The 26,375-nt window shown below is 53.9% G+C and overlaps 1 protein-coding gene across 1 annotated transcript in view; it reads right to left on the bottom strand.

Moving 5' to 3' along the window:
- Nucleotides 1-272: 272 nt before the first annotated feature.
- CACNA2D4 (calcium voltage-gated channel auxiliary subunit alpha2delta 4) overlaps nucleotides 273-26,375 on the bottom strand; it is a gene marked incomplete at both ends in the record, with an annotated part of 114,509 nt that continues 88,406 nt past the window's right edge. Inside the window, 12 exons of the mRNA XM_081083634.1 lie at nucleotides 273-377; nucleotides 1,108-1,202; nucleotides 1,457-1,599; nucleotides 3,284-3,401; nucleotides 5,831-5,851; nucleotides 6,164-6,219; nucleotides 6,492-6,544; nucleotides 7,009-7,084; nucleotides 7,464-7,534; nucleotides 15,515-15,577; nucleotides 15,813-15,857; nucleotides 16,981-17,042. Of these exons, the coding sequence (XP_080939760.1) occupies nucleotides 273-377; nucleotides 1,108-1,202; nucleotides 1,457-1,599; nucleotides 3,284-3,401; nucleotides 5,831-5,851; nucleotides 6,164-6,219; nucleotides 6,492-6,544; nucleotides 7,009-7,084; nucleotides 7,464-7,534; nucleotides 15,515-15,577; nucleotides 15,813-15,857; nucleotides 16,981-17,042 (908 nt within the window). The remainder of the gene's footprint in view (nucleotides 378-1,107; nucleotides 1,203-1,456; nucleotides 1,600-3,283; nucleotides 3,402-5,830; nucleotides 5,852-6,163; nucleotides 6,220-6,491; nucleotides 6,545-7,008; nucleotides 7,085-7,463; nucleotides 7,535-15,514; nucleotides 15,578-15,812; nucleotides 15,858-16,980; nucleotides 17,043-26,375) is intronic.

The following is a 26,375-nucleotide window of genomic DNA, read 5'->3' as shown; positions in this document are numbered from 1 at the left end:
AAGTTGAGCTCATGCTAGGCTCCTGAAGAGGAGATAGGAAGGATGGGAGAATGCCCCTCGAGGTGGGCTGGGTGGTTGCAGGCATCCTGGAAGGTCTTGAGGAAGTGGTTTCTGGTTCCACCCAGCAATTTCAGGAGGCAGGGTCATTGAGATAAGCATTGACCTGGGTGTTAACCCAGCTGTAGTGAGCTGGGTTCCCTGTCAGTTGCTGACTCCTTAAAATGTCTCTGGAAGGACTACCTTGTCAAAACAGAGGTCAGACTGGGTGGGTGTCATCGCAGCAGCTGGGGTGGCAGCAGCCAGGCACACAGAGGCAGCAGGAGCAGGGGGAGCGAGGCGCAGGTTTCCGAGGAGCCACCACAGTCCTGGGCATTCTCCTGGAACGCAGAGCAGAGATGAAAGGGCAGCATTCACGATGACGTACCAGCCAGAGGAGGTAGGAAGTAGGGTAGGGGTCTCTGGACTAATAGGATCCAAAAGCCTGGGGTAAGGGGGGGGGGGGTTTCCGAAAGTGGAGGAAGCACTGTCCCCTCTCTCAGACCCCCTACCTTTTAGGAGGAAGTAGAGGCTGTACACTCAGCCCCAGAACTGGGCTCATGAATTCTCTGCTTGCCCCCTCTTGGAGTGGCTGCGGGGTCATCCTCTTAGAATGACTTCAGGGAAGCCATTGACTCTGGGAGCATCTTTGATGTGGATTATTTGTGGCAGCCATTTCCAGCCAAGACGATACCGAGTATAAGCACCCAGCTCAGGGCCTGCCACAGGGAGGGTGCTCAATACATGTCGGTCACCATTAGTGTTTTGCACATAATGATGTCCTGTTTGCTTAGGTCATTTGCAGCTAAGTGCAGCAGCAATGAAGACAATATGGGGATGCTGTGTTCTGATTCACTGAGGGCCTAAACCCTGGAAACTGTGTGGCTCTGCTTGTAGAAGGCCCCTCGGATCCTGGTTGACTGAGTATTTGCTGCACGTGTCTGAAGGTGTCCACGTGCAGCTGCATCCTGTGCCCAGATGCACTCATGTCTTCCATGTGCAGGCACAGCCACAGCGCTGAGGATTTGGGGATAAAGTCTAAGCCCCACCCCTGAACCCCCTCCAGCCCACCTCTGGGTGGAAGGCATGACAGGAATCCGGTCGCCGGCGGAGCTTCTGGGAGCGCATTCTGTCACACTTGATAGAGGCATTATGTGCAGGAGTCACTGTCAAGGCAAACGCCTCATGACAAGACCTGATTCTGGAGACTCAGTTCTGGAAGAGCCTGCCCCTGGTAGGACCAACTGCCTTACAAGTGGCTTCCAGGGTCAGGAGGCAGTACCAGGGGCCTGGGGGAAGGGTTGGAGAACCAGTAATGATGCTCTGCGTGGGAGAGTGGGATGGTGGTGGTGAGGGAGACTGGCCTCAGCCTCAAAATCTAAGCCCCTCAATCTCTCCTGCACCGACACCCCTCCCTCACCTTGCACATTGTGGCAGATCAGAAGGATATATTTGACTTCCGTAGCCTCCTGAAGGACTGGTGGGAAGATGCTACAGTCACAGGTGGGGTCTGTCACCAGGAGGAGAAGGTTACTATTGGGAATCTGTTGCATCACAAATATCCTGCAGCAAAGAGAGAGGCGGGCCCTGGAATCCATGGAAGGCTTGACATAGGGCTTCTAGGGGGGAAAACCCCCAAACTTCTAGTGTAGAGTTAGGGTGGCAGGGGAAGAAATGGAGCCATGAGGCAGGTCAGATCAGGGCAGCTACAGGAACAGCCCTGGGCAACTGACTCAGTCCTATTGGCTTATTTTACCCACAAGCCTTTGCAAATGCTCCTTTCCTAGCAGATTGGAGAAGGCGAGGAAGTCCTAACTGGAACATATATGAGAGTTAAAGTTATTATTAATATATACAGGACAACAGGTATAAATCAGGACTGCACCAAGCAAATAGGGATGTGTGGCTCTCCTTGCTTTAATGTGGTGGGGGCAGGCCATATGGGGAAGATGCAGTGCTCAGTCTTGGCCACGAGGTGGCACCGTGCCCCTGCATGCTGCCCAGGAGTCCTGTGAAGAGGGAGTGAGTAAAGGGTTATGGAGAGCCTATTATGCAAAGGGCCTGGTGTATTACATAACAGCTGCCCCTTACTGACCATGTCCTCCGGGTTTTGTACACACACACACACACACACACACACACACACACACACACGTACATAACCTTTACCACACTACATGAAGTTATTATTTCCCTTTTGTAGATGCGAACATGGAGGCTAGAATTGGCTAAGTAACTTGCCCAAGGATACACAGCTAGGAAGTAGCAGAGCCACTTTTTAAACTCAAGTCTGTCTACCCTAAAGTCTTGGCTTTGCACCATAGCATTTACTTCATCCTTACAACAAGCCTTTGAGCTAAGTGCACAAATAATAATAGTCCAAGAGAACTGCTGTGCTAAAGTTAAAACCCCACTGGCATTACACAAGGGTGAGAGATGGAAACCTGTCTGACGCAGAAGTCTGAGGCGCTACACTATGAAAGAATTCGCTCGAAGTCTGGGGTCTCTCAAGGACATCCTGGGAAGCCCTTGGTGAATGGCAAGGCTGACCAAGGGGACATCTTGGAGGGATCTCAGCCTCCTGGGCCAGGAGAGAAGTTCCAGGGAGCATGGCCCCTGAGGCCAGGGGTGGGGTCAGCAGGAGGGAACTTTCATTCAGGCCTCTCTGGGCCAGGCTGGCAGAGCGAGTTGGATCTAATGGACTCTCCATGGGGGAAGGCTGAGTCTAGACTGGGCCCACGCGCTCCTAAGAACATCCTTATGCTTTCCCCTTTCTCTGCACAGACAGATTTCTAAGGGGGAGCTGGCTTGTCCTTTCCTCAAATCTACCCTTGCCTTCCAAGATCTCTCAATGGAGTTCAGCTCATGTGGCCCTGACACTGAGCCTCGATGCAGGTGTGAGTGAGATGGACATTGAATCGTGGGATCATTTCTATCTGGGATGGCTTTGGGGCCTGGCGTGGAGGTGACTTGCTCATAAGGACCTGGCCTCGGGACCGCCATTCCTTGGCCCCCAACTGGCCTCCTCCCACACACCCTCTGCCTCAGCCTGTTTCCTTCACTAAGGGGCCTGGGAAACAAAGACCCCGGAGCATGCCCTTTCACTTAGAGCACCCTCGCCTTCCTCCCCATTTACAGATGCGCCTCCCCCTCCCCCTGCGGCCCCCTCCCTCCTGCCCCTCCCCTTCCTGTGAGTGACCAGGCCCTGCTCCGAGGCCGGGGCAGGAAGAGCTGCCTCAGGTCTTACTTCTGGCAGGCCCCACAATCGATGATCCCGTTGACCTCCTGGATGGCCCTCTGGTGCACAAACACAGGGTACTCCGTGTCGCAGGGCTGCAGCATGTCCTGCTTCCTGTGCTTGTGGGCTGTGGGGAGACAGGTGCGATGGGAGAAAGTGCATCATCAAATTGGAAGGGCCTGCAGAGTCATTCCTGGAGGGATCTCAGCTTCAACACCTCCAGGCCCTAGTCCATTTGCAGGTGGCTCCTTTGTCAGAAAGCTCTCAGAACACGTAAAGGAGGGGTAGGCCGGGAGAAAGGGGGAAGGCAAAGGAACAGAATCAAAGCAGTGGAGTGGATCACAGTGGACAGGGCAGCAGGCTGGGCCTCAGGGCGCCTCGGGTTCAGTTGTGTGTGACTGACACACTAGCCTCATGACCTGGTGAAAGCCTCTTCCTGCCTATGGAAGCCTGCATCCCTACTGTCAGCTGGGCTGGGAGCGGGAGAGCACCTTCTTAAAGGCTCCTTCATTGTTGATGTGCAGAGTCTGAGAGGAAAGCAGAGCTGGTCAGAGTGCCCAGGGGTGGCTCGGGGAGACTTCAGCCCTTCACCCCACCACCCTTCCAATTCAGTATGGACAGGTGACATCTCCTCAGCCAGCTGAGGCGCTCTGCGAGTGCAGGGCCTGGGCAAGCCCCAGGTGTGCCCTCCGTCCCTGCTGCTGGTGAGAGCAGAGCAGTGAGGGCCGGTGCCGGCCGCGGGGCTGGGGGATGGCTGGGCAGAGGCCCTCAGTGCGGGTCTGTGGTGCACTTGAGTCATTCAGAAAGGACTCAGCACACGGGAGAGTAGGTCCCTGGCGTCCTGCTCTGGACGGCCATGCTCGCTCCCAAGGTGAGCAAAAAGCAAACAAGGCCAGCTCCCAGGCGGAGGGACATGGTTTTCGTTCAAAATAGCAGTGTCGTTTCGGTGCTACAGTACCCCTCTTTCTGCACGCCACTTTCCACGCCTTTCCTTTTGTTCTCAGAGCTCTCTGTGAAATAGGCAGGACAGGCCGCATTCCCCCATTGTGTAGACATGACCTATGGCAGGGTCACACAAAGGTTAACAGGGAGTGACAGGTCTCCTCAATCCCCAGACCCAGAAGTGTCCCCGCACAGCCCTGCTGAGGGTCAGCCAGGGCCACGCTGGCCTCTAAGGGTGCTGCTGAGCAGCGCCGCTCTCCGGCCCCTGGGGTTCGAGAGGGGGTGCTCTGGCTGCAGCCTGCAGAGGCTCAGGGCCTGGCTCCTCTCCTTCCAGGCCCCGTTGCACGGGCCTCGCACCCAGGGGGCTGGCTCAGGCTGGCCTGTCTCCGCTGTCAGCTGAGCCACCTTGTGTGGTAGGTCTTCGCAGGGATAACAAGAGCCGCATGCCAACAACAATAGGCGAGTGGCTTCCCCAAGGGCACACAGCTGCCCTCTGCCCAGGCCCTTGGACTCCAGGCCCAGAGGACACGGCTGACCGGCCGGGCCAGGCCTGCTTGGGGGGAGGAAGGAGCCCAGGACAGCGGCCTGAGATGGGAAGTTCTGGACAAGCAGGATGAGGGAGCTCACGCTCAGCCTCGTAGGCGCAGATGCTGGCAGAGGACAGAGGGGCGCTCTGCCCGCCTGTTCCCGAGCCGCCGGGAGGAGGGACCTGTTTCTAGATGGGCGGTGACACATGGTTCCTGGTTCCTGTCACAAACACCCCGGGACTGAATGTCCCGGGCGGTCCTGTGAAGACTGCCGGGTGTGATTTCCAAAAGGAGCCTGGAAACATGGCAGGGGGTGGCCACGTGAGCTGAGGGTCGGCGGTCACACCAGCAGGCCAGTGGTGAGGCAGGCAGAGGGGGGGTGAAGCAGGCCAGGCAGGGGCAGCAGTGCGAGTGGGTTTTCCATCAGGAAGCAAAAGAAGGGGTGCGGCCCCAACGGTGGAGAAGTCGCAGAACACCAGGGAAAGGCTCTATAGCAAGCGGGGGTGGAGCAAAACCTGCTCAGGTGCGACGGTGTTGCGTGGAACAGGAGCCCGGGCCACCCAGGGAGTGGAAGCAGCCCATGTCCCTTTGCAGGTAAAGACCAGGTAGCCTCACCCTCCTGGGAATGTGGTCAGAGTCCCAACTGGCTGACAGGACATGGCTTTGATTTGTGGTCAGACCTTTGGGAATTGCATTATCCCAGGAGTGTCCCCGTGATCAGATGAGGCCTCTGCCGGCCACCCCGCAACCCTGAGCTGGAGGCCGCGCTGTTCGTGCCGCAGGGTGACCTGGTGGCCGCTCACCTGCATGTGGCCGCAGCCACTGGACCGCATCCCCCTTTCCTCTGGGAACTCAACGTCCTCCCGAGGAGACGGCTGGGCTCCATCTCGCCCGGGTCAGACTGTACTTGTGTGGGATGAGGTCTGGGCTGCACCCCCGCTAAGCCACGGGGCTTTACCCTGGGGGAGATGCCGAGTCGGGGTGCCCCGAATGAATGCACCCCTTTAAGGGAGAGCTGAGGAGGCCTTTTGCAGCCCCAAGCTGCCTCCCGCTCTCCCGACCCGGCTCCACAGTGGGTGCTACTTACAGTGATGGAAGACAGCTTTGGCTGCCCAGGACATGAGGCCCAGCACAGGGTGGGCATAATGTCACACGAGGTCAGGATGTCACAAGGTGGTGATGTCACATGGGATGAGTGATGTCACATGGAGCAGTGGTGTCCGGAGATGGCGTGATGTCACACAGAGGTGGGGAGCCAGGAGGGGAAGGTGACAAGAGAAGGCCAAGCAGGATGAGATATGAACAGTGAGCTGCCCAGAGCCCCTTCCCCTCTGTCACCCCCCAGAGGGGGAGGTTTCCAGTTAGCTGACTGAAATGGCACTGGTAGCAAACACAAGGTCATGCAGTCACAGGTGCTCACCCTGGGCCCCGTGGCCAGCTCTCCGGGAGCCCCATGCACTCCACTCCAGCAGGAACCTGTCAGACACGGCACCAAATCCGACTGAGTGGCCGGGGCGCTGGCACTCCCCGCTGCTCCCCGGCCCAGCCCTGTTCTCCTGGACATCCTCTTCCCTGCCCGAGGGTCCCCGAATGAGGAGAAAGGTGCCCCTGGCAGCAGCAGAGAGGAGGCCCCATACACATAGGACAGTTCCTCCCCAGACCTTCCCCCTCCTCTGGATCCCTCAGAAGACACACCTGCATGAAGTCCACAGCTGCCCCCCACTCACCCCCCACCCACCCCCACTCACAGCAAGAGCTCATTCACCAGCCATCTGGTCGCAGTCAGGAGGGCTGAGATAGGCTGGGAAGAAGGGAGACAACCAGTTAACCCTGGGCTGGGGGACAGACCACACCCCCAGACATCCGTCCTGCTGCCACCACCCACCCCTTCCCAGCTGGGAAGCCTGGGAAGCTGGCTATCCAAGAGACTCCTGTGCAGGGCCGGCAGCGGGTTCGACAAGCCCATCAAGAAGGCCAGGCAGGGCCTCGTCCTGATGAGCCTCTTGGTGACGCTTCAGGGTCCCTGATGGCCTGTGTGACCACACTACTCGCAGAGGCCCGCAGACAATCCCTGCAGGGCTGGGGGGCGGGGGGGGGGGGGGCGGGCGGGGCGGGTGAGGCAGAAGTGGGGGAGGACTTCTTGGTCAGAGTCAAGAGGGGCCCTGGGCCAGATGCCTGAGGCTGGGGGAGACCAGGGACCAGGTAACCTCATTTTAGGTGGAGGGCTTGCCACCTGGCGGAGGGGAGGTCTGGGGTGACACTCACGCTGACCAGGGGCTGGGCGGCGCTGTGGTGGTGGCTGGGGGGTGTGCACATGGCCTGGTAGTCGTACATGGTCACCCTGAAAGCCAGAGACAGGAGCTGGTGAGTCCGGACCCTGCCCGCCCCTGCTCCGCCCCAGGGAGTCGCTGCAGTTTCGTTCACCCAGATGCCCGACAGTTGAGGAGTTAGGATGGCAGATCAGAAGCAAGCCATGCCAAAAATTACAGTTCTGTACTTGTTTTAAAGAAAACAGTAAATTTGGTTTTCCTTCTAGGAGCCCACAGTCCTCATGCCACTCCCCGCCTCTTCTCAAGTCCCGGGCTTCAGAACAGTTGCTTTTGGAGCACGTGGGGGCTCTCACGATGGGTTCTGAGGTCAGGACCACCGGCTCTGTCTGGCCCATTTAGCCTCAGATCCTGCCTTTTTTGTCAGATGGGGGAGAAGCGGGTCCCACTTACTGGCTGAACACCCCCATGCTGAGCAGCTGGGTCAGGAGAGCACCGTCCACCTCCCCTAGAAATCTTCCCATCTGGGAGGGAGGGGGGAGGGGAGAGAGAGAGAGAGAGAGAGAGAGATGGTGAGGACTTTCATTTCTGAGCTCCAGACTTTAGCTGCCTGTGTGGGTTTTCCCTGCAGTTGCCCTTCAATGTAATCACAGGGGGATCCATGCCACGCCCCCGCCCTTTAATTTGCACCCCTGGGCCCCGCCCCCCCCCCCCCCCCCCCCGCCCTTGCCATAGTCTCATCGCAGTGCTTTTAAAACTCTAAGTTGTAATCTATTAATTGTCTATGAAATCAATCTGGGGTTTGCAATCACATTTTTTTAAGGTAAAGAATTCCTTTGAACAAATCAGTGGGAATCACCTGCAGCAGGTTAAACAGGGTTTTGTGAAACTTGATTGCGCACACGTGTGTGTGTGTGTGTGTGTGTGTGTGTGTGTGTGTGTGTGTGTGTGTGTGATGGGTCAGAAGCAAAATGTGCTTCTGTGGGTCATGGTCACAGGAGGTTCAAGGGCATCCTTATCACCCAGCTAAACCAGGTCTGAGAACTTCAGAGCTGCCTTTGATTTCCCTCTCTCCTGCCCTCCCCTCTTTTCCAATTAATCAGTGTTTCCTGTGGATCTGTCACTCACCATCCCGACTCCATGAATAGCGACTTAACCTAAACCTGTGTCCTCTCTGCAGCCACTTTGCCCTCGTAACTGGGCTCCCCAGGCCCCAGCCCCTGCTGGGATTTGATCACTCTCTTTGAGTATTCTGCTCACCTCTCTCACCATCCCTCCTTCATCACCCAACCAACCAACACGAGGTGAGCACCTGTGTGCTGGGCATCCTCCAAGCCAACAAGGTCAGCTCACCTTCACGCCTGCTGTGCCGCCCGTGCCCCAGCCTCGCTGCTGCACCCCTCCCATTGCCTGCCTTTGCTGCGGCTGGTCCTCAGCAGGGCGCAGGGCGCTAGGACCGAGGGGTTGGATTTTGATTCAAATCCTGGCTCTGCCCCTGCCTGCAGTGTGGCCATGGGCAGGCCCGTTAGGAAGATTGGGGATAATGTGTGCCAAGTATCTCGCCCACAGAAAGTGCTGGGCAAGTGGCGACCAGTCTGACAAAGAGACACGAGGACCCTTCTCCCTGCCTTGGTTACCCTTCCCCAGGCCTCACTCCAAGGAGCGCTCCTTCTCATCCTCCTCTCAGGAGTCCGCTTCTCACTTTCCCAGCAGAACGAATCCTCCTTCCTCTGACTGAGACCCTGACAGGCTCACCACAGAAGCTCCCAGGGGAAACGGAGCAGGCGGGTCAGCTCTGCTCTCTCTGTGCCCGGAAGGCCCATGTGCTCTGCCTGGGAGGCCTGAGAGGCTTCTCTGCAGAGGGCAGCGGACAGCAAGGGGAGAGCGTGGAGCTGAGGGCATTCCAGGGACAGGATGGCAAGCAGGGAGGTGAGAGGCCGCCAATCCTGCCTGTGCCTCCAGGTGCAGCCCTGAAGCCACCTGCAGTTCCTTTGGGCCGAGGGCTCCTGCTCAGGCGGGGCATTCTCTCTGCTGTTCCAGTTACTGCGTGTGTGCTGCTGCATCACCACCCAGCGCCATCCTCGGGGCAGAGATCCTCCTCTGCCCCCACAGAACACAGTGTCCTGCTCATGGTACTACTCAGTGCATATCTGTGGAAGGAAGGTGCGAGGGAACAGACAGGGAAGGAAGGAGTGGTGTGAGTATTCTGCTCCCCGGGAAAGTGCATGCAGTGAGGTGGAATTGAGGCTCCTCTTCTCCTCCGTAATTCTAGGCTTATTTACCCCAAACCCTGTTGTTTAGGCACTTGATTCTGAGAAGGGAGGTCCATGAGAGTAAGACAAGCTGCTAGACACGGAAAGCAATGTATCCTCCTCTGTTAATAAGCAACTTGACTTGGAGGATATGCCACTCTGGCAGAGACTATCCAGCCTCCCCTTCTTTGGTAGGGAGTAACATCCTCAACTAAAAGACTACATTTCCCAGACTCCCCTGCGGCTGGGGCTGGCCAATGAAATGTGAGCAAAGTCCTGGTGGGCCTTCCAGGAATCTGTTAAAAGGGAGATGACTCTGCAGGAAGGGCACCACGTCCAGGGCTGCTGCACTCCCCCTTGTCTGGAAAGTGGACACGCAGGCAGGAGCTCCTGTATCCGGGCGGTCCTGAGGACGGGGCACCTGGTGACCCACCACACCAGGCCGGGGCTGCCTTCAGCCATTCCTTATATGAGAGAATAAGCCTTACGTTGCTTAAGTCACTGTAGTGGGGGCTCCATTCCTCACAGTAGAATGCAATTCCTGGCCGATACAGTTTCATTTGAACTCAGAGGGAATCAGTGACTCAAATAGGTAAGTTGATAGAATTTTCTGAATCAGCAAAGCCAAGTCCAACCACTCAATTTTGGGTGCCCTGTCAATTTAGGGCCCTCAGACTGAAGGTAGGGGGGCACCCAGCACAGCACGACAGGGGGACTATGGCTTCTTTACAGCCACGGCACTCTGAAGGGGCTCTGGGAGCTGGCTCTACCTGCCAGCTAGGTGTGCTGACACAGGGCAGGCTCCACTTTCATTGAGGACACCCCCACACAAGCAACCGTCCACTGGGCTGCTGAGCCAAGGGCCTGGGGCTTCCCGAGTTTCCAGTCTGTACTGAGGTGGGAGTGAGGTGAGGTCCTGTGAGGCACACCCAGGAGCCTGGAGCAGGAAGCAGACGGGGCAGGTGGCAGCCAAGGACCCAGAACTGATGAGCATCCCCCTGGCCAGCAACATCCCCTCGGCATGGGCTGATGTGCATGCACGTGTGAGTCTGCTGTCCCCAGAGAGAAGGGACCAGAGGGTGAATTAGAGCAAAGATTCACTCAGGTATTGGAATGGAGCAATGCCATACGGCCTCCTCACCTAGGACAGCCTCACTTCCTTCTTCTCTAAAAGTGACAAGTCCATCCTCTGAGGGATGTGAGGAGAACATGAATTACCAGAGTGAAGCCACTGCGCACGGCTCCCCGTGGGGACCAATCCTTTCATTCCTGCTGTATGGCCTCCCCCGAGCCCCTGAGCTGCCCCGTCTCTTGGCAGGTGCCTTGGGCCCACAGTGGGCTGGGAAGAGTGTGGGGATCAGGGCTCTGCACTCCTGGGGGGCTCTGCTGCCATCAGCTGTCTCGGGTCAGGTGACCAGCTCAAGTTGCCCAAATGAGGGTGCCCTGGCCCCCAGAAAGTTGAGCCCGGGGAAGCCAGAGACATGCTGAGGCAGGCGGTGAGGAGTGGGGAGGGGGCTGGAGAGGCAAGTGCAGGAGCACATGCAGAGCAGGGAAGTCGAGGTTTCTCCTGTGCCCACTTCACCCTGCACCCGCAGAATGGGACTTGAAGCCTCCCCTGCCACGTGGGCGGGAGGAAGGAGGGCCTGGGGAGGTAGGGAAGGAGGAAGGGAGCAAGCAAAACAGCGAGGCCCAGCACAGGCCTGTCAGAGGCCCTGTGCGGACAGAAGGGTTGCCCTGGTCTGAGGGCCTTGCAGGCACTGGCTCTGTGGGCTGCAGCCAGGGAGGGAGGAGGTGCTATGGCTTCTGGGAGACTTAAGCCTTAAGGAGACACCACAATGGGGTGTCTGATTGTAGCTCTGCTGGGATCCGTCCTTTGTGGCTGTTTATTATAAGACGGAGTCCTAAGCTGGAAGAGAGGCGCAATGGGGCCAACTATCTAACCCTCAAGCTGGAACAAGGCCAGGACCAGGAGAGAGCCGAGCACCCCTCCCTCCGGCAGGCGCAGGGGGGCCCTGGGGCTTCTACACTGATGTTTGCTGGGGAGGAGGCCCATGAGGAAGGGCTGGGGAGGACTTTGGGAAGAATCCTGCACCTGGTACAGTGACAGGCCTGGACCTTTCGGCACAGAGCCCAGCCCAGAAGTACACCCAGATCCACAGCAACGGGCGTGAAGGCCGAGGTAGGGGCCTCAGGCTCCACCACACACTGGAGTCACTGGGTGGGCCATCCCCAGAGCTGCTGATTCCCTAGGCCTGCAGTGGGGCCTGGGAACATGTGTTTCTACCAAACTCCCAGATGCTGCTGATGCTGCTGGTCCTCCACCACACTGTGAGGCCTACGGATAAAAGGGGGGAGGGGTAGGGTTGAGTTGGGAGGGCCCAGGCTTATGGCCCTTGGTGGCCCCTGGCTGTGCTTAGGGAGGGGCAGGTTTGGGTGGGTGGGTAGGAGTGTGTGGTGGTGGAATGATCCTGAAATGGTCACAATGGTTCTAGCCTCTTCGAGTCATGCCCTGTGTAAGCCCATCCCCTATACTAGGTCCAGTATAGGCTGGAGCTGGACCTAGTAACTTGCACCTAGTGAATGGAATAAGGTCTAAGTGACCAGATGTCCCTTCTGAAATTAGGTTCCCAAGATTTTGACCTCTGTCTTGCTCTCTTCTCTCTGCTCGTCTTGGCTCTCTTGCTCCGAAGAAGCCAGCTGCCGTGTTGAGAGCTGTCCCCTGGAGAAGCCCACCTGGCAACCAATCTGGCCAGCAACCATGTGAGCGAGTTTGGAAGCTGAGCCTCCTCTGGTTGAGGCTTGAAATGACTTGAATGGAGCAGCCCTGGCTGATCCCTTAATTAAGCCCCATGAGAGACCCTGGGCCAGACTCACCCCACCTAGCCATACCCAGATGCTTTCCCCTGAAACTGGGAGATGGTAAGTCTTGTGGTTTTAAGTCATTACATTTTGGGATAATTTGTTATGCAGCAATAGGTAACTGCTACAGAGTTATTGAATGATTGAATTTAATAAAAAACCCACAAAACCAAAAATGGGTGGATAGATGGCTGAGCCTGGATACCTGCCAGGTGCTGCTTATATCATTGGTGTCTCCGGCTTGGGTGCTATTTCCCTCGTGCCCTCTTATCACCGACACTGCACAGGCCACGGGGCAGAGGGTCCAGAGTGAGGAAAGAGGAGCCCTGTCGTGATGCTGCTGCTTCCAGAGCCTGGGCACTAGCCTTGGACTTACCCAGGAGCTTGAATTCCTGGCCTGGAGTTCAGGGTCCTAGAGCATTGGCCCTAATTCTGTGAGACTCACACCAGTTTGACTCAGTGAATAAACTGCCCTGAGCATGAACAGAGTGAGGGAGGGTAGGACCGGGCAGCAGGACTGCTCAGCGGCCCTGGGCCTGCAGTCCACCACACTCTTCGGAGAAGGCCGCTCTCCCTGGGCTCACTCGCCTCGCCCAGCAAATCCTCCATTTCCTCCAGGACCCAGGCTCTCCAGCTTGACTTTCCTCCCAAACCTTGCAGAGCCTGTTTTCCTCTGGTATAAAATGAAACTAATAACATCACCAGAGCCATCCTCCCCTGACTCCTCCCCCGCCCCCCCACTGCCGCCCCGTCCCCCACCTCTCCTTTCCTGGGGCCTCCCAGTGTTGGGAGAGGAGGAGGGGAGCATGGGCTGTGGGAAGCCAGGGTGACCAGGCACAGTGGGAGCTGGGGCTCTGGAGGAGTCCCGAGAGGTCACACCCTATTAATGAAGATCTCACTTGTGCTCTGCTTCGTTATACAAAGGATAATGTTATAAAATAATACAATAGTTGAGAAGACAGGAGTAAATAAGCTAAGTAAGCACATCCTTTATAGTAAAATAGAAGCGTCTAAATAGCTGTTTGCTACCACATATTATCCACAGTTGTGCCCACTGATGTCATGGTTTGAGAAGACATGTGAGCGAGTGTACAACAGGACAACCGTGAGCTACACCAAGGGCCCCTTGGGAGTGCCCGCCGCGGGCCCCACTCCCTGCAAGTCTGTCCTGCTGCCTCTCAGGCCGGTCAGCAAATGACGGCCCGCAGGCCAAATCTGGCTCTTGAGCTAAGAATGTGTTTCTATTTTCAAATGGTTGGGAAAAAAGTCAAAAGATTAATAATTCTTCATGAGACATGAAGATTATGTGAAATTCAAATTTCGGTATCTGTAATTAAGCTTTATTGGAACAAAGCCATGCTCATCCCTTGCTTGCTGTCTGCAGGCGGCGCTGGGCAGTGTGGCGCTCTGGGCTAAAACGCCTAACCCGCACTCTCTGGCCCCACAGGAGCCATGGCTTTCAACTGCTCCAGAGCCCGGCCTCTCAGGCGTGGCTGCCCCTCCCCAAGTGTCCAGCCTTCTGCGCTCTCTCTGAAACGCTGGCGCTTGAAAGCCAACACCACGGGGACCTGCAGGGGTGCCCTCTCAGTTCCCCAGGGCGCAGGGGTCAGGGCATGAATGATTGAGAGCACTACGCTAGGCCCAAAGCCTCTTTCCAACCACTGGTTTCATTTCTGTCATCACCCATTCCCCTCAGAGCAATTGAGAAATACAGAAGAGTGGCAAGGCCAAGAGGGGGCATGAAAGGGACAGGAGGAAAGACAGCGCAAGGGATGGTTGGCAGTTCGCGTCTGGCAAGAGACGCCATGATGTCAGCCGGCCCTCAACTCCTGAAAGAGGAAAATGGACATAACCATCTGCTTCTTCACTCCTGCTGCCGAGGCAGGCTCCGCAGGAGCGGGCCATTCAAAATCTCTCCTCAAGGAGTTGGATTCCATCACCCACTGGTGCCCCTTCCTCAGATGCCCTCTTTCTCACATCTCCTTCCTATGCCCTGGCTCCTGCCATGTTCTCACGACTTCTTTGGACTCTGAGGCCAGAGCACAGACACAGCCATGGCCACGGCCTCGGCACCCCCGCTGCCTCCCCAGCTCTGCCGATAGCCCAGGCACCGAGAGTCTGGGGCTTAGACGTCGTGTGGTGCAGCCCCCTCATCTTAGAGAGGAGGAAACTGAGGCATGGCTAATGGAAGCCACTTCACCCAGTCACATAGCTAGTTAGGGGCGAAGCTCACTCTGGACCCAATACTATTTCCCTTCCATTGAGGTTCAGCTTGGAGGATTTTTCAATGCTTCTGGCTTGTTTCAAGGAAATATTTCATGGGAAGCTATTCAGGCTGGGCTCAGGTTTGAATAGGCTTCCTTTTAGTTTGATTCCTGGTTACGTAATTAATATTGGGGCCCAGTTTTGGGCTTGGCAAAACGAAATTATGACTGTATCTTCTCCTTTCGCCTTTGTGAGCACGAGCGGGGTCCGAGGAGCCATCACAGGCCGGGGGAGGTTATACGTGTGAGCCGGGCTGCGACGCGAGAAGGGTCACCGCCATTCCTGTTTCCCTGCTAGCAAACCGGGCGCGGGGCTGGAATAGAACTGTCCACGAGGGAGGTCCAGGCAGGAAGACAGCACAACATGGGGACGGTCTGGCCCTCTGGGCCCCAGGAAGGTACAAGGGGAGGGTCTATGGTCTGAATGTCTCCCCCAAATTCACATGTTGAAACCTAACCTCCCAGGTGATGGTCAAAGGTGGAACCTTTGGGAGGCGAGTAGGCCATGAGGGCAGAGCCCTCAGAAATGGTTTCAGTGCCCTACGAAGGAGAGCCAGAGAGCTCCCTTGTCCCTTCTTCCACATGAGGATGCGATGAGAAGTTCACGACCCAGACGAGGGCCCTCATTCAATCATCCTGGCTCCTGACCTTGGATTTCTGCCTCCAGTTCTGTGAGCAACAAGTTCCCTGTTTATAAGCCCTAGCCTGTAATTGTTATAGCAGCGGGGAGGGGAATGCGACAAAGGGCTGAGTAATGAGCATTGGGAGAGAGCGTAGGACTCTGGGAGGAGGCCCCTCTGAGGCCATGCCCTCAATGACAGCCACAGGCCCAAGGTAGCTGGGCTGAGCCTCTCCTCATTATGTGGACAATTTCCAACCAACTCCTGGAGAAGGCCTGAATCGTTACAAAATCAAGAATATTTTCTATGACCATCTGAGTTGAAAGGAGCCTGAATTTTGTAATCTTGCTATGTTAACTTTGGGTTCAAGAGGCGATCCCATTTTCTGCAGACCTTTCACTCTAATGGGCTCTAAGGCAGGATTGCTTCCTGGGGCCATCAGCCCTTTCTCTGAAGACATGGCTACTGGAGGACTTGGCTTACTCCTACCCCACTTCCCAGCATCTTACCTCCTGGGGTCGCTCTGAGATCAGAATGAAGCCGTTGTTGTCCACGAGGAAGCAGTCCAGGTCCTGAGGAGAAACCCAGAGGGAGGTGAGCTCTGGCCCTGCCCCGGCCCCCTGGGTCCTCTGCCTGGCCTGGCATTTGGGAAGGCAGGCGGCCATGACTAGTGAGAAGGTCCCCTCGTGGAGCCCAGCACTGCAGGAAAGAAGGGCACTGGGGAGGAAGGGAGCTGGCTCATCCAGAGGACTGGGGTGCGGGGCCCATGGCTCCCACTCCCCCCTCTTCACACTGGGAAGAACTTACACTGTCCTGGCAGCTCTTTGGGCACGGCCCATCCCCCGCACTGCACTGGAAGGAAGAGAAATTGTCAGTCGGATATGCCCTTGTGTGTGGGGTAGGTATTTGGCCCTGAGTGTGGGAGTGCTATGTGCGTTGTACATCTGTGTTGTGTGCTGATGTGTGGGGACTGGTGGATGTGTGTTTATGGTATAGTAGTGGTACATGCACAAGTGTGTCTATGGTATCTATGTTTGGTGTGTGTCCATGTGTGGTATATGTGTGGTGTGTGTATGTGTGCATGTATGTATTTGGTGTGTGTGTGTGTGTGTGTGTGTGTGTGTGTGTGTGTGTATGGCCGTGTGCGGTAGTGGGCAGGGCACTGAAGCAGGATCCTTGCGGCTGGGTCACCTTCCCAGAGGGAGCCATGGCCCTGCAGCTGTGGCTGAGGAGAAGGGAGCCTTATTGCTGGAGGCCTCATGGGTGGCCGCCTACTGCTCTTTGTCATCCTGCTCGATGTGGTGGCTGATCCCAGGCTACTGGGCTGGTGCTCCTTCCCCCTCCCATTCCTTCCACCTTCATTCTCTGGTCCCTACACTTGCTCAAAGTGGAGACACAGCAACAAGTGAAGGGGGGCCATGGAGCAGAGGAGGCTCAGTGCCAGGGGCAGATTCGGGGCTGGAGGAGCTTGTGGAGGATAGAGAGGAGCCCTGTGCAGCCCAGGGGGAGCCAGGTCTGAGGGCTCTGGGAGCAGAGGCAGGAGAGGAAGGGTTGGGTGGGAGGGGCTGTGGAAAGGCCCAGCTCAGAGTGGGTGGGCCAGAGACTGGGCTTGGATCTTGGTGGGGGGCGGGGGGCACTGAGGAGGGCAGTTTCCTTACTTTGCTGTGTGGGGGATCTGAGCAGCAGAGACTAGTGACCGACAGTTCAGGGGATGTGGTGTCCTGCCCTTTGCCCCAGGCCTAAGCAGAGAGAGAGCACTGGGTGGGGAAGGCTGGGACCAGAGACTGAGGCCGCAGGCAGAGCTCCAGGAGCTAAGGAAGGCAGAGGAGAGATCCAGGAGGGCTGGCAGAGGCCTAGCAGGCGGGCTGAGAGGCAGTGGGGCAGCCGGGGGAGTGGGTCTGACAGTGCCAGCCCCTCATCAGCGAGGAAATGTTGGGGAGCCCTCTGACCCTGAACTGACCTGCATCACACCCACCTGCTGCGTGGCTGCCCAGAACGTGCGCTGCAGGAAGTCCAGCCTCATTTGGATGCCCACTGCTGTTTTGGGGGGAGGGGGTGGTAGGAGGGAAGAGGCAGTGAGAGGAAAAATAGATTACAGTTAGAGAGAGGGGGTGCATCCGTAGGAACTGAGGGGAAAGGGATTACCAGGGCAGAGAAGGGGTGGAGAGAGCTGAGTCAGACAGCAGCATGCGGACTGAGGTTCCTGGGTGTGGGGGAGGGAGAAAGGAAGAGACTGGTGGCTTCTGTTTCTCCGCAGAGGACGATGCCAGAAAACGGTCTAAGAGAAAGATGAGGCCTGGGTTCTAGAAAACGGTGAGGGTGGAATTCATCCTCGGATCTTGGGGACTCAGGGCAGGTGCACTGGGCAGACCATTCCCCCTTTCCCACAGATGGAAAGGTAGAGGCTGAGAGACTGAGCCATTGGCTCAGGTCATGTGACCCAAAGTGGTGGAACTCTGGGCCACTGTGGGTTGGGTAGCTCACCGGGCCTCCTAGTTCCCAGCCTGACCTAACAACCTCTCTTGTACCCAGAAAGCTAGAGACTGTCCAATCTGCAAAAACTACTCTTTTGATGATGCCACTTACAAGGGCCACCATGCCTCTTTGGTTCCCAAATAGGTGTAGGGAACACAAGCTGGTGCTCACATCCTAAGAGAAATTCGGGGCCACAGAATAGAAGAAAAGCAGCTTATATTGAAAAAGAATTTGAAAACTAGGCCGACTTCCTACTGCCTGGTATAATAATATCGAAAACGTGTTGAGTGCCAGGGACGCTTATGTCCGTGAGCTTGTTTCATCCGCACGGCAGACCAGTTCTATTATTATTCAGGCTTCACAGTGGAGGAAACAGGCTTACAGAGAGTACACGCTCACTCAATCTCCTGGCCCCTAGGTACAGAACCAGGACACGTCTGTCTCTGAGGCTCTTAACCTGGATATTCCCTAGGCCTGACTCAGTCCTGGTGGTCAGGAAGAGTGAGAGGCTTTGGTTCCCTCATCTGTAAAATGGGAACACACCTGGGTTCCTAGCCATAGGCTGTTTTCATGAGACATTCTGCAGTCACCCCAGTGACATTCATTGGAGCGATTTTACATTACAACCATTCTGACCCCCGGAGACTCAGGGGGCTCTTCTGAAGTGGACTGGACTTCCAATATAGCACAGATACAGAATCGTATCCTTTTGTTTTTTTCAATATGAAATAATCCTGGAGAAATGTGATGGGGTGAAAGGGAGAGAGCAGGGAAGGGTCGGGGGCCAGATCCCAGCCCTGGGTTGCACTGGAGCCTTGATTTTCTGGCTTCAGCATCAGAATCACCTGGAAGGTTTGTTAAAACCCATCCCCAGAGTCTCTCATTCGGGTGGGGCCTGAGCATTTGCATTTCTAAAGTGCTCCCAGGGCTGTCGCTGCTGCCCAGGGACCATATCCTGGGAACCACTGTGGTAAACCATCACTGTCTGGCTGCACTTTTGGAGATGATGAAGCTGTGCTAGATTTGAATTGTTCCACACAGTAGCCACTTGTCACATGTGGCTTTTGAGCCCTTGAAATGTGGCTACCGTGATTGAGGACCTGAGTCTTAAATTTTTTATTTAATTTTAATTAATTTAAATTGAAATAGCTACATAGCTGGTGGCCATCATATTGGACAGTGTGATTCCAGGGCTCTGCGTTTACAGATGAAGGCACCAAGCCCTGTGAGCCCCTCCCCTCCCTGCAACTCCCATGGCAATTCTGAGGCTGGAGCTCTGGCCAGCCTGCTGGAACAGGTCCTATGATGTGGGAACATTCGAATTATATGGGGGCTGCTTTGTTGCTTTAAGGCCCAGGTGGTTGAAAGGCATAGAAATGAAGGGGACGGAAGACCCACTTCCTGGTTCATGAGAGGGACAGACACAGCAGGTGTGATCAGCAGCCCTGGTTGCCATGCCCCTCCTCCCTCTCACATCTCTCTCTCCTTTGAGGCTGCAGGTGGACCTCAAGCACTCCCCCCCTTATTCTTCCTTTTAAGACCACTCTTGATACTTACTCATTTAGATAGATTTTCTTTCACCTGAAGAAAAAGGCTGAGTGAAAAAAGAGGAACCTCCTTTAAAAATTCTCAGAGGGTAGTGCCTAATACTTAGAATAACAGGATCTTGGGAATTTAGGAAAGCTTATTTACCCTGGCCCTTGGCCCTTGTGGTCAAAGAACTCTCAGACTATTCCTAGAACGAGATTGCCTCTCTACCCATTGGTCGGTGCCAGGTCTCATAGAATCATGACATTTCTGAGCTGGAAGAAATTCCATGATTCTAACAGAGGGAGTCTCAGAGGGTGGGGTTAATTTTTCCCTAATGAAACAGGTCTTTGAGGCTCTTGGGTAGAAAAGGCAGGAGTGGGGCACAGGGCAGATTCTCCCCCACTAGGTTTCATCTCACAGCTGGACAATAAGCTCCTCCAAAGTAGGCTCTGGGTCCTGCACATCTGGGTATCCTTTGCAGAATCTAGGACATTCCAACAGCCTCCTGACATCTCCCCTGGAGTCACTTCAAACTTTGCATGCCTGGGGTTTCCTCCTAAAACTTGACCCTCCTTGAGATTTCCCCATTTGGAGGGCACATTCTCCACCTGATTGTTACCATGTTTCCCCATCCCATCTGAGTTCTGTAGATCTTATTCCAGAACTTCCTTAGTCTGTCTGTCCATTTCTCTCCCCATCCCCTGCTACCAGTCTGGGCCAAACCATCATCTCTCTCACTTGGATTAATGTAATTAACCCCTAAGTGGTTTCCCTTCCTTCATGATCTGTTCTTCACAAAGTCACGAGAGAGCTCTTTCTGAAGGTCAAATCATGTCACTCCCTTGCTTAAAACCTTCCAATGCCTTCCCACTGCTCTTTAAACAATATCTAAACTCCTCTGATATTGCCTACAAGACTCTTAAGAAGCTGGCCCTGCTGATGTCTCTGATTTCAATGGGAATCACTTCTCCCTGAAACATGCTAAGCTTGTCCCACTCGGGGCATTGTATCAGCTGTTCTGTCTCCTTGGAATGCTCTTCCCCTTTACATGGCTGGTTCCTTCTTTCATCAGATCTCAGCCCAAACATCATGTCTTAGAGAGGCCTTCCCTGACCTCCCAGGATACAGCATTCTTCCCCTTCGCCATTCAGTCTCTACCTCATCACTCTTTTTCTTTTTCTTTATTTCTTTTTTTAAATTTTCACTCAAGGATATGTTTACTGATTTGAGAGAGGAGGAGGAGAGAGAGGGAGAGAGAAAGAAAACATTGATGTGAAAGAGAAACATTGATCAGTTGCCTCCCTTACATGCCCCAACTGGGGAATCAAATCCGAAACCTAGATATGTGCCTCGACCAGGAGTGGAACATGCAATCTTTTGGTGTATGGCATGACTCTCCAATCAACTGAGCCACCCAGCCAGGGCTACTCTTTATTGTCTAAGCAACATGGTTTATTTATATTCTCATTTATTGTCAGTCTCACACCATTAGAATGTTTAGTAGCAGGCAAGGGGGTTGAGATCTGATCCCTAGCACCTAGAATAAATAGTACCTAGTACACAATGGGGTGATATAAAGAAATACTTGTGAATTTTATGTGTCAGCCACTTGAATGGGAAGCAAATTCTACAAGATCTCTTGTCCCTTTCCTCTGGGGTTCAAGATCTTGCCATGCCGAGCCCTGACCTCTCACAGATGCTGGGCTTGAGGTCCTAGAGACTGAGCTGTTGTGAAGGATGAGCATGGGCACATTCTTAACAACAAATCGACTGTGTCCTGCCATGCCCAACAGCTGTGCCCTTGGCTTTAATCATTTCAAATCTTCTGTTCAACTCCAGAAGGAATCCTGCTTTTCCACCCCAGACACTAAGAAAGCCCAGCCTTCTCCCTTGGGAGACTCACCAGGGCAGCTTGGGTTCTTGTTATGGTCCATTTGATTGCTACCTTGGGTGGTTGGCTATTGTCAGAGCCTCAGTGCACCTTCACCTGGGGGAGCACTAGGCTGGCTGCCCTCCTCCCAGCACTTCCTAATAAGCCTACTGTGTGCAGGAAGTAATACCTCATGACACTGTTCGCAGGCAGGCTCAGAACTAACTCATGGTGAAGAGAGAAATCCAAGCAAAGGGGCACAGGGAATGAGTGGCACTTAGCCTTTTAGGGCGGCTTCCCCCCAACCCTCATGGATTATTAAGAGACCACCCCCAAAAGAACCAAGATGGTGGCGTAGTTAAATGCTGGTACACGCAGCCTTCCACAACCACATCAAAATTACAGCTAAAATACAGAACAACTATCATTCAGAACCACCTGAAATCTGGCTGAATGGAAGTCCTACAACTAGAGAAGTAAAGAAGAAAGCACATTGAGACCTATGGAATTTCTAGAACGGGCTGTTCCGACACCCATGTGTGGTGTTTCTTTAATTGGGAGGGATATCTCCAAGGCCTACCATGAGAAGCAGGTAGTCCCAGCCCCACACCAGACCCCCAGCCCAGGGTTCCAGAGCTGGGAAGAGAAGTCCTCATAACTTCGAGCTGTAAAAACCAGCATTGTGGCTGAGTGACATGGAGGCTGCTGGAGACCCAGGTGTTCCTCTTAAAAGGCCCACTTCCTCTGAGCTCCAGTGCCTGGTGGCTTTGAAGGAATCCAGGGATATATGGAGGAACTGGACTGTCTGGCATGTGGCAGGAACTCAGGGATGGCTTTCTCCCAGACAGGGGTGCTCACAAGGGTTATTCTTCCTGTGCTGGGACCTCCTCCATCATAGAACTAACTGGCAGCCATATCTGAGTTTTCACCAGCATGGCCCACATTGTTCGTTTCACCCTGGTGATTCCCCGAGAACCTGCCCCATCCAATTTGCAGCCCCACACAAGCTGTTTGCAATGGCTTTGCCATATGAATGGCCTGTCTTGATTCATGCTTCAGACTTTCCTAAAATCTCTCAAACAAGCAGCATCTGGTATCAGCATGCCCCAAACTTATCAATAAAAGGCTCATGACCTGGCACTACCACCAGCCTGCCTTGCTGCACAGCTGGGCCTCACCTGAGCATTTCTTAGCCCAATACAAGTGGCAGCCATCTTTAGATCTCTCTGTAGCTCCTACCAGGTGGCCCCAGGCAGTGGCTGACTTTGCACTCTCAAGAGGCCTCAGAGCCAGTGCACCTGGTGGACAGCTTCAGACCATAGCGGATTACAACTCTACACATCCAGAAGCAACACACTCAAGGACAGACTCAGTGAGCACCAAAGCCCCACTGAAGCAAGTCCTGCTCCATAGGGATGTCCTGTACAGCTGCTCTTCCACTGTAGTTGCAGCTGGTCCTCACAGCCAATTGGCTTGGAGATCAATTCCTCCCAGTGATGCCAATAGCAATCAAGACTGAACTACAAAAGGAGACATATGTAATACTCTTTGTAAAACTTTAAGCAATAAAACAAAATTTTTTTTTAAAAAAGACTCAACTACAATAAGACTATGCACACAGACCACACAGGGGCGCACCTAGAGTGTCCAGCTCAGGTTAATGGGGAGGCTGAGCCACTGGGCCCTACAGGACACCTACTACACTAGGCCATTTTAGCAATTCCAGGAGACATAACAGCTCTACCTAATACATAGAAACAAACACAGGGAAGCAGCCAAAATTAGGAGAAAAAGAAACATGTCACCAATGAAAGAAATGGAAGCAAGCAAACTATTGAATACAGAGTTCAAATACATGGTGATAAGGTTAATCAAGGATCTTCCTGAGAGATTCAAGGGACTTAATCAGAGCTTCAAGGGATTCAAGAGAGCTTCAAGGGACTTAGTGAGACTTTTAAGGATCTTAGTGAGAATGTCAAAGACATGAAAAAGGACGATTCAGAAATTAAGCATACACTAACTAAAAAAATAATTTACAGGGATTCAACAGCAGAGGATTCTGAGAATCAAATCAATGATTTGGAATATGAGAAAGCAAAAAACACCCAATCAGAAGAGCAAAAAGAAATAAGAATTCAAGAATATGAAGATAATATAAGGAGCCTCTAGAACAATTTTAAGTGCACTAACATTTGCATTATGGGGGGTGCCAGAAGAAGAAGAGAGAGAGCAAGATATTAAAAACTTATTTAAAGAAATAATGACAGAAAACTTCCCCTACCTGGTGAAAGAAATAGACTTATAAGTCCAGGAAGCACAGAGAGTCCCAAACAAGAGGAACCCAAAGAGGCCTACATCAAGACACATCATAATTAAAATGCCAGGAGCTAAAGACAAAGATCTTAAAAGCAGCAAGAGAAAAGCAGTTAGTTACCAACAAGGGAGTGCCCATATGACTGTCAGCTGATTTCTCAACAGAAATGATGCAGGCCAGAAGGGAGTGGCAGGAAACATTCAGTGATGAATAGCAAGGACCAACAACCAAGATTACTCTACCCAGCAAAGTTATCATTTAGAATTGAGAGTCAGCTTTACAGATAAGAAAAAGCTAAAGGAGTTCATCACCATCAAACCAGTATTACATGAAATGTTGAAGGGTATTCTTTAAGAAGAGGAAGAAGAAGAAAAAAAAGAGATAAAAAATATGAACAATAAAATGGCAATAAATACATATCTATCAACAATTGAATCTAAAAATAAAAATAAATGAATAAGAAATCTATTGAACAGAATAAATGGATGAATAAAATAGAATCAGAGGCATGGAAACGTGGAACAGATGGATGAATCTCAGAAAGAAGGGGTGAGGGGGGTGTGGGAAGAGATTAACCAAGGATCTTATATGCATATATGCATTACCTATGGGTGGTAAAGACCCGGGGTGGGGCAGGAACTGGTGGAGGGACAATGGGAGAAAGAAGGAGGACTTCTGTAATACTCTCAACAATAAAGATTAATAAAAAGAGAGAGAGAGACCACCCCCACCTCATGCCTCTCTATGTGGGCCCTTGTTTTAGACCCTGACCTTGATCCCCTGATAGAGGAGAAATCAGACTACTTTCTCCTCGCCTTAGCCCAGCCTGCCCTTCTCCCTCCTTTCTCTCATCTGCTTCTCCACAATCTCCTGCTCTGTTCCAAAGCAGCATTTCGTTAAGATCCCCTTGGCTGGCAGACAACCTAACAAAGAGCCTCAATAAGGCCACAGACGGCAGAAGGCTTATCAAGATGAACCTCTTTGCTCTTTATCCTGGCTGTCACCTCAGTCTGCTTTGTCATCACAGAAAGCAAAACAAAACAGCTGTGCACACACACACTCATGCACCCCCCCCCCCCCCCCGCCTCCAAATGATCCCTGTCAGGGGCCCGACACCCAAGGAGTCAGAAACTCAGCTTTTACCCACTAGCTCTCATATCTATTTTGTCCTCCCTTCTCCTCTGCCTAGATAACTGAGCCTGCAGACATTGGGGTGAGGAGGGGCCACCTCTCCTGACACAGGCTGGGAAGTCTGCAGCTGCTCCGTGAAATCTTGGATGATAGAGCACCATTGCCAGAAGGGAAACCAGACATCTCAATCACTCTGCTCCCATTCTATAGGCAGGAAACTGAGGCCCAGGGCTGTCAATTAATTAACCAGTTATTAGCCAGTTCAGCTACTTTTAACCAGTGTTCCACAAGAGGCACAAGAGGCACACTAGTGTGCCACAAAGATATGTAAAACATGCAATACCTGGCTGTGTAGTCAGGGGCACTGACCTATTTTCCCTTAGATTGTCAAATAAAAAATGACAGCAGCCAACACAACAGTAGCTGTCCAGTATGAATGAATCAAAATTATACCTATTTTTTGGGTCAGATCGATGAAAGCCATATTTTTTGGTGTGCCTCAGAATTTTAGTAATTAGTTTGTTTTAGTAGTTAATGTGTGCCATGAAAAAGGTTGAAAACCCCTGAGCTAGTTACTGAGCAGCGGAGTTTGACTCTGTGCCCGTCCTCTGGGACGCGGGCTTGGGCTCTTCCCTCCCATCCCCCATCAGCTCTGGGCTGGGTGAGGCAGAGGCTCACAGCATGGGGAAGTGGGCAAACCAATCGCAGAAAGCTGCCATACTTTTTCTGTGGTAATGACAGGGTGGCCCAAAGAAAGGCCATCGATCAGAGGAGAAGGTCAAGGCTGTGGACTAAGCAGGGACACTTCACAGAGGAGGTCATGCTCAGGTTGTATTTTTCAGGAGCTCATTCCAGCCTCAGGGAAGGAAACACTTTCTGGGGCTGTGAATTGGGAAGCTGTTTAGGGGTAGATGCGGGCGTTTAGCTTTAAGGCATATGACATCCAAGTAGGTGAGAGGGGACTTCTCAGGAGGTAAAAGATGCTCTCTCCTCCTGCAACAGCAGCCTGGCCCCCACTGCTGTGTGCCCAGAAGAGCAGAAGTGCCCTATCAGGAGTGTCCTGAGTTAAGGGGCGTTTCTCAACCCCACCCTCAGTTCGGATGGCGAGTCCCCCAGGAAAGCACGCAGAATGGAAGAGGCACACTAGCATACCCCGGCACTGCCAACATGCCACACTGTCTGCCATCTGCTTGTCAGGCCAGTGTTAAGAACTGCAGGGAAGGGTCATTTAGGGGTCAGTTCCCAGGCCAGGCTCCTCCCTGGCTCAGCTTCCTTTGCCTTTGGATGGGACACTGGCCATCTCTTGGAATATCAGCTTCTCCAACCTGGTTAGTAAAGAGGCCGCTGAGCTCTGAACACCACACTTCCCTCCCCCAGGGCACACAGACACCTGCCACCCCTGCCAGCAGGTCTGACATTTTGCTCCACTGAATAGCCTGGCTCTGTGGTTGCTGAGGCTCGGTGATCCCAGCCGGGGATGTGACCCTGGCTGGGAGGCTCCTGGCTCCTCCTGAGGACAGCAGGCAGTTGCCCCCTGCTGAGCCCTCCAATTTCCCTGCCTGAAATAAATGCCCCCTGGACCTAGAGAAGGGGTTTTCCTTCTCCACAGGCAGGATGGGAGATGCCGCCCCACCTGTCTCTGACCTGAGACAGACCTAGCTTCCCAGGGACCTCTCTGCCGCTGGGTCCTGACCACACCCTTTCCCCAAAGGGGAAGGGAGAGAGGGGGAGAGGCTGAGAAGGGGCGCGGCCAGGGGTGGGGAGAGTGGGGACAGCGCGGGGAAGGAAGATGGAGGTACACGGGAAAACAGCTTTCTCCTCCCTGGAGTTGGGAGCGATTAATCCACAGGCCTTTTTTTTCCACTGAAATGTGAGCGTTTCAAGGGTGAGCGCTGCCCTCCCCGCCGCCGCGAGCGCCTGTGGTGTGTGTGCGCCCGTGTGCGCGCGCCTTAGCCTGTGTGTGCTACTGTCGCTGTCATCACAGATGTACCCCCAGCTGTCACTCCATTGCTCCGTCTCTGTGCTCGCGCGTGCTCTCTCCTCCTCTCCC

Source organism: Myotis nattereri (assembly GCF_964212035.1).
Source record: "Myotis nattereri genome assembly, chromosome: 2".
NCBI classification, from domain to species: domain Eukaryota; kingdom Metazoa; phylum Chordata; class Mammalia; order Chiroptera; family Vespertilionidae; genus Myotis; species Myotis nattereri.
This window is presented reverse-complemented; position numbering and strand designations above follow the sequence as displayed.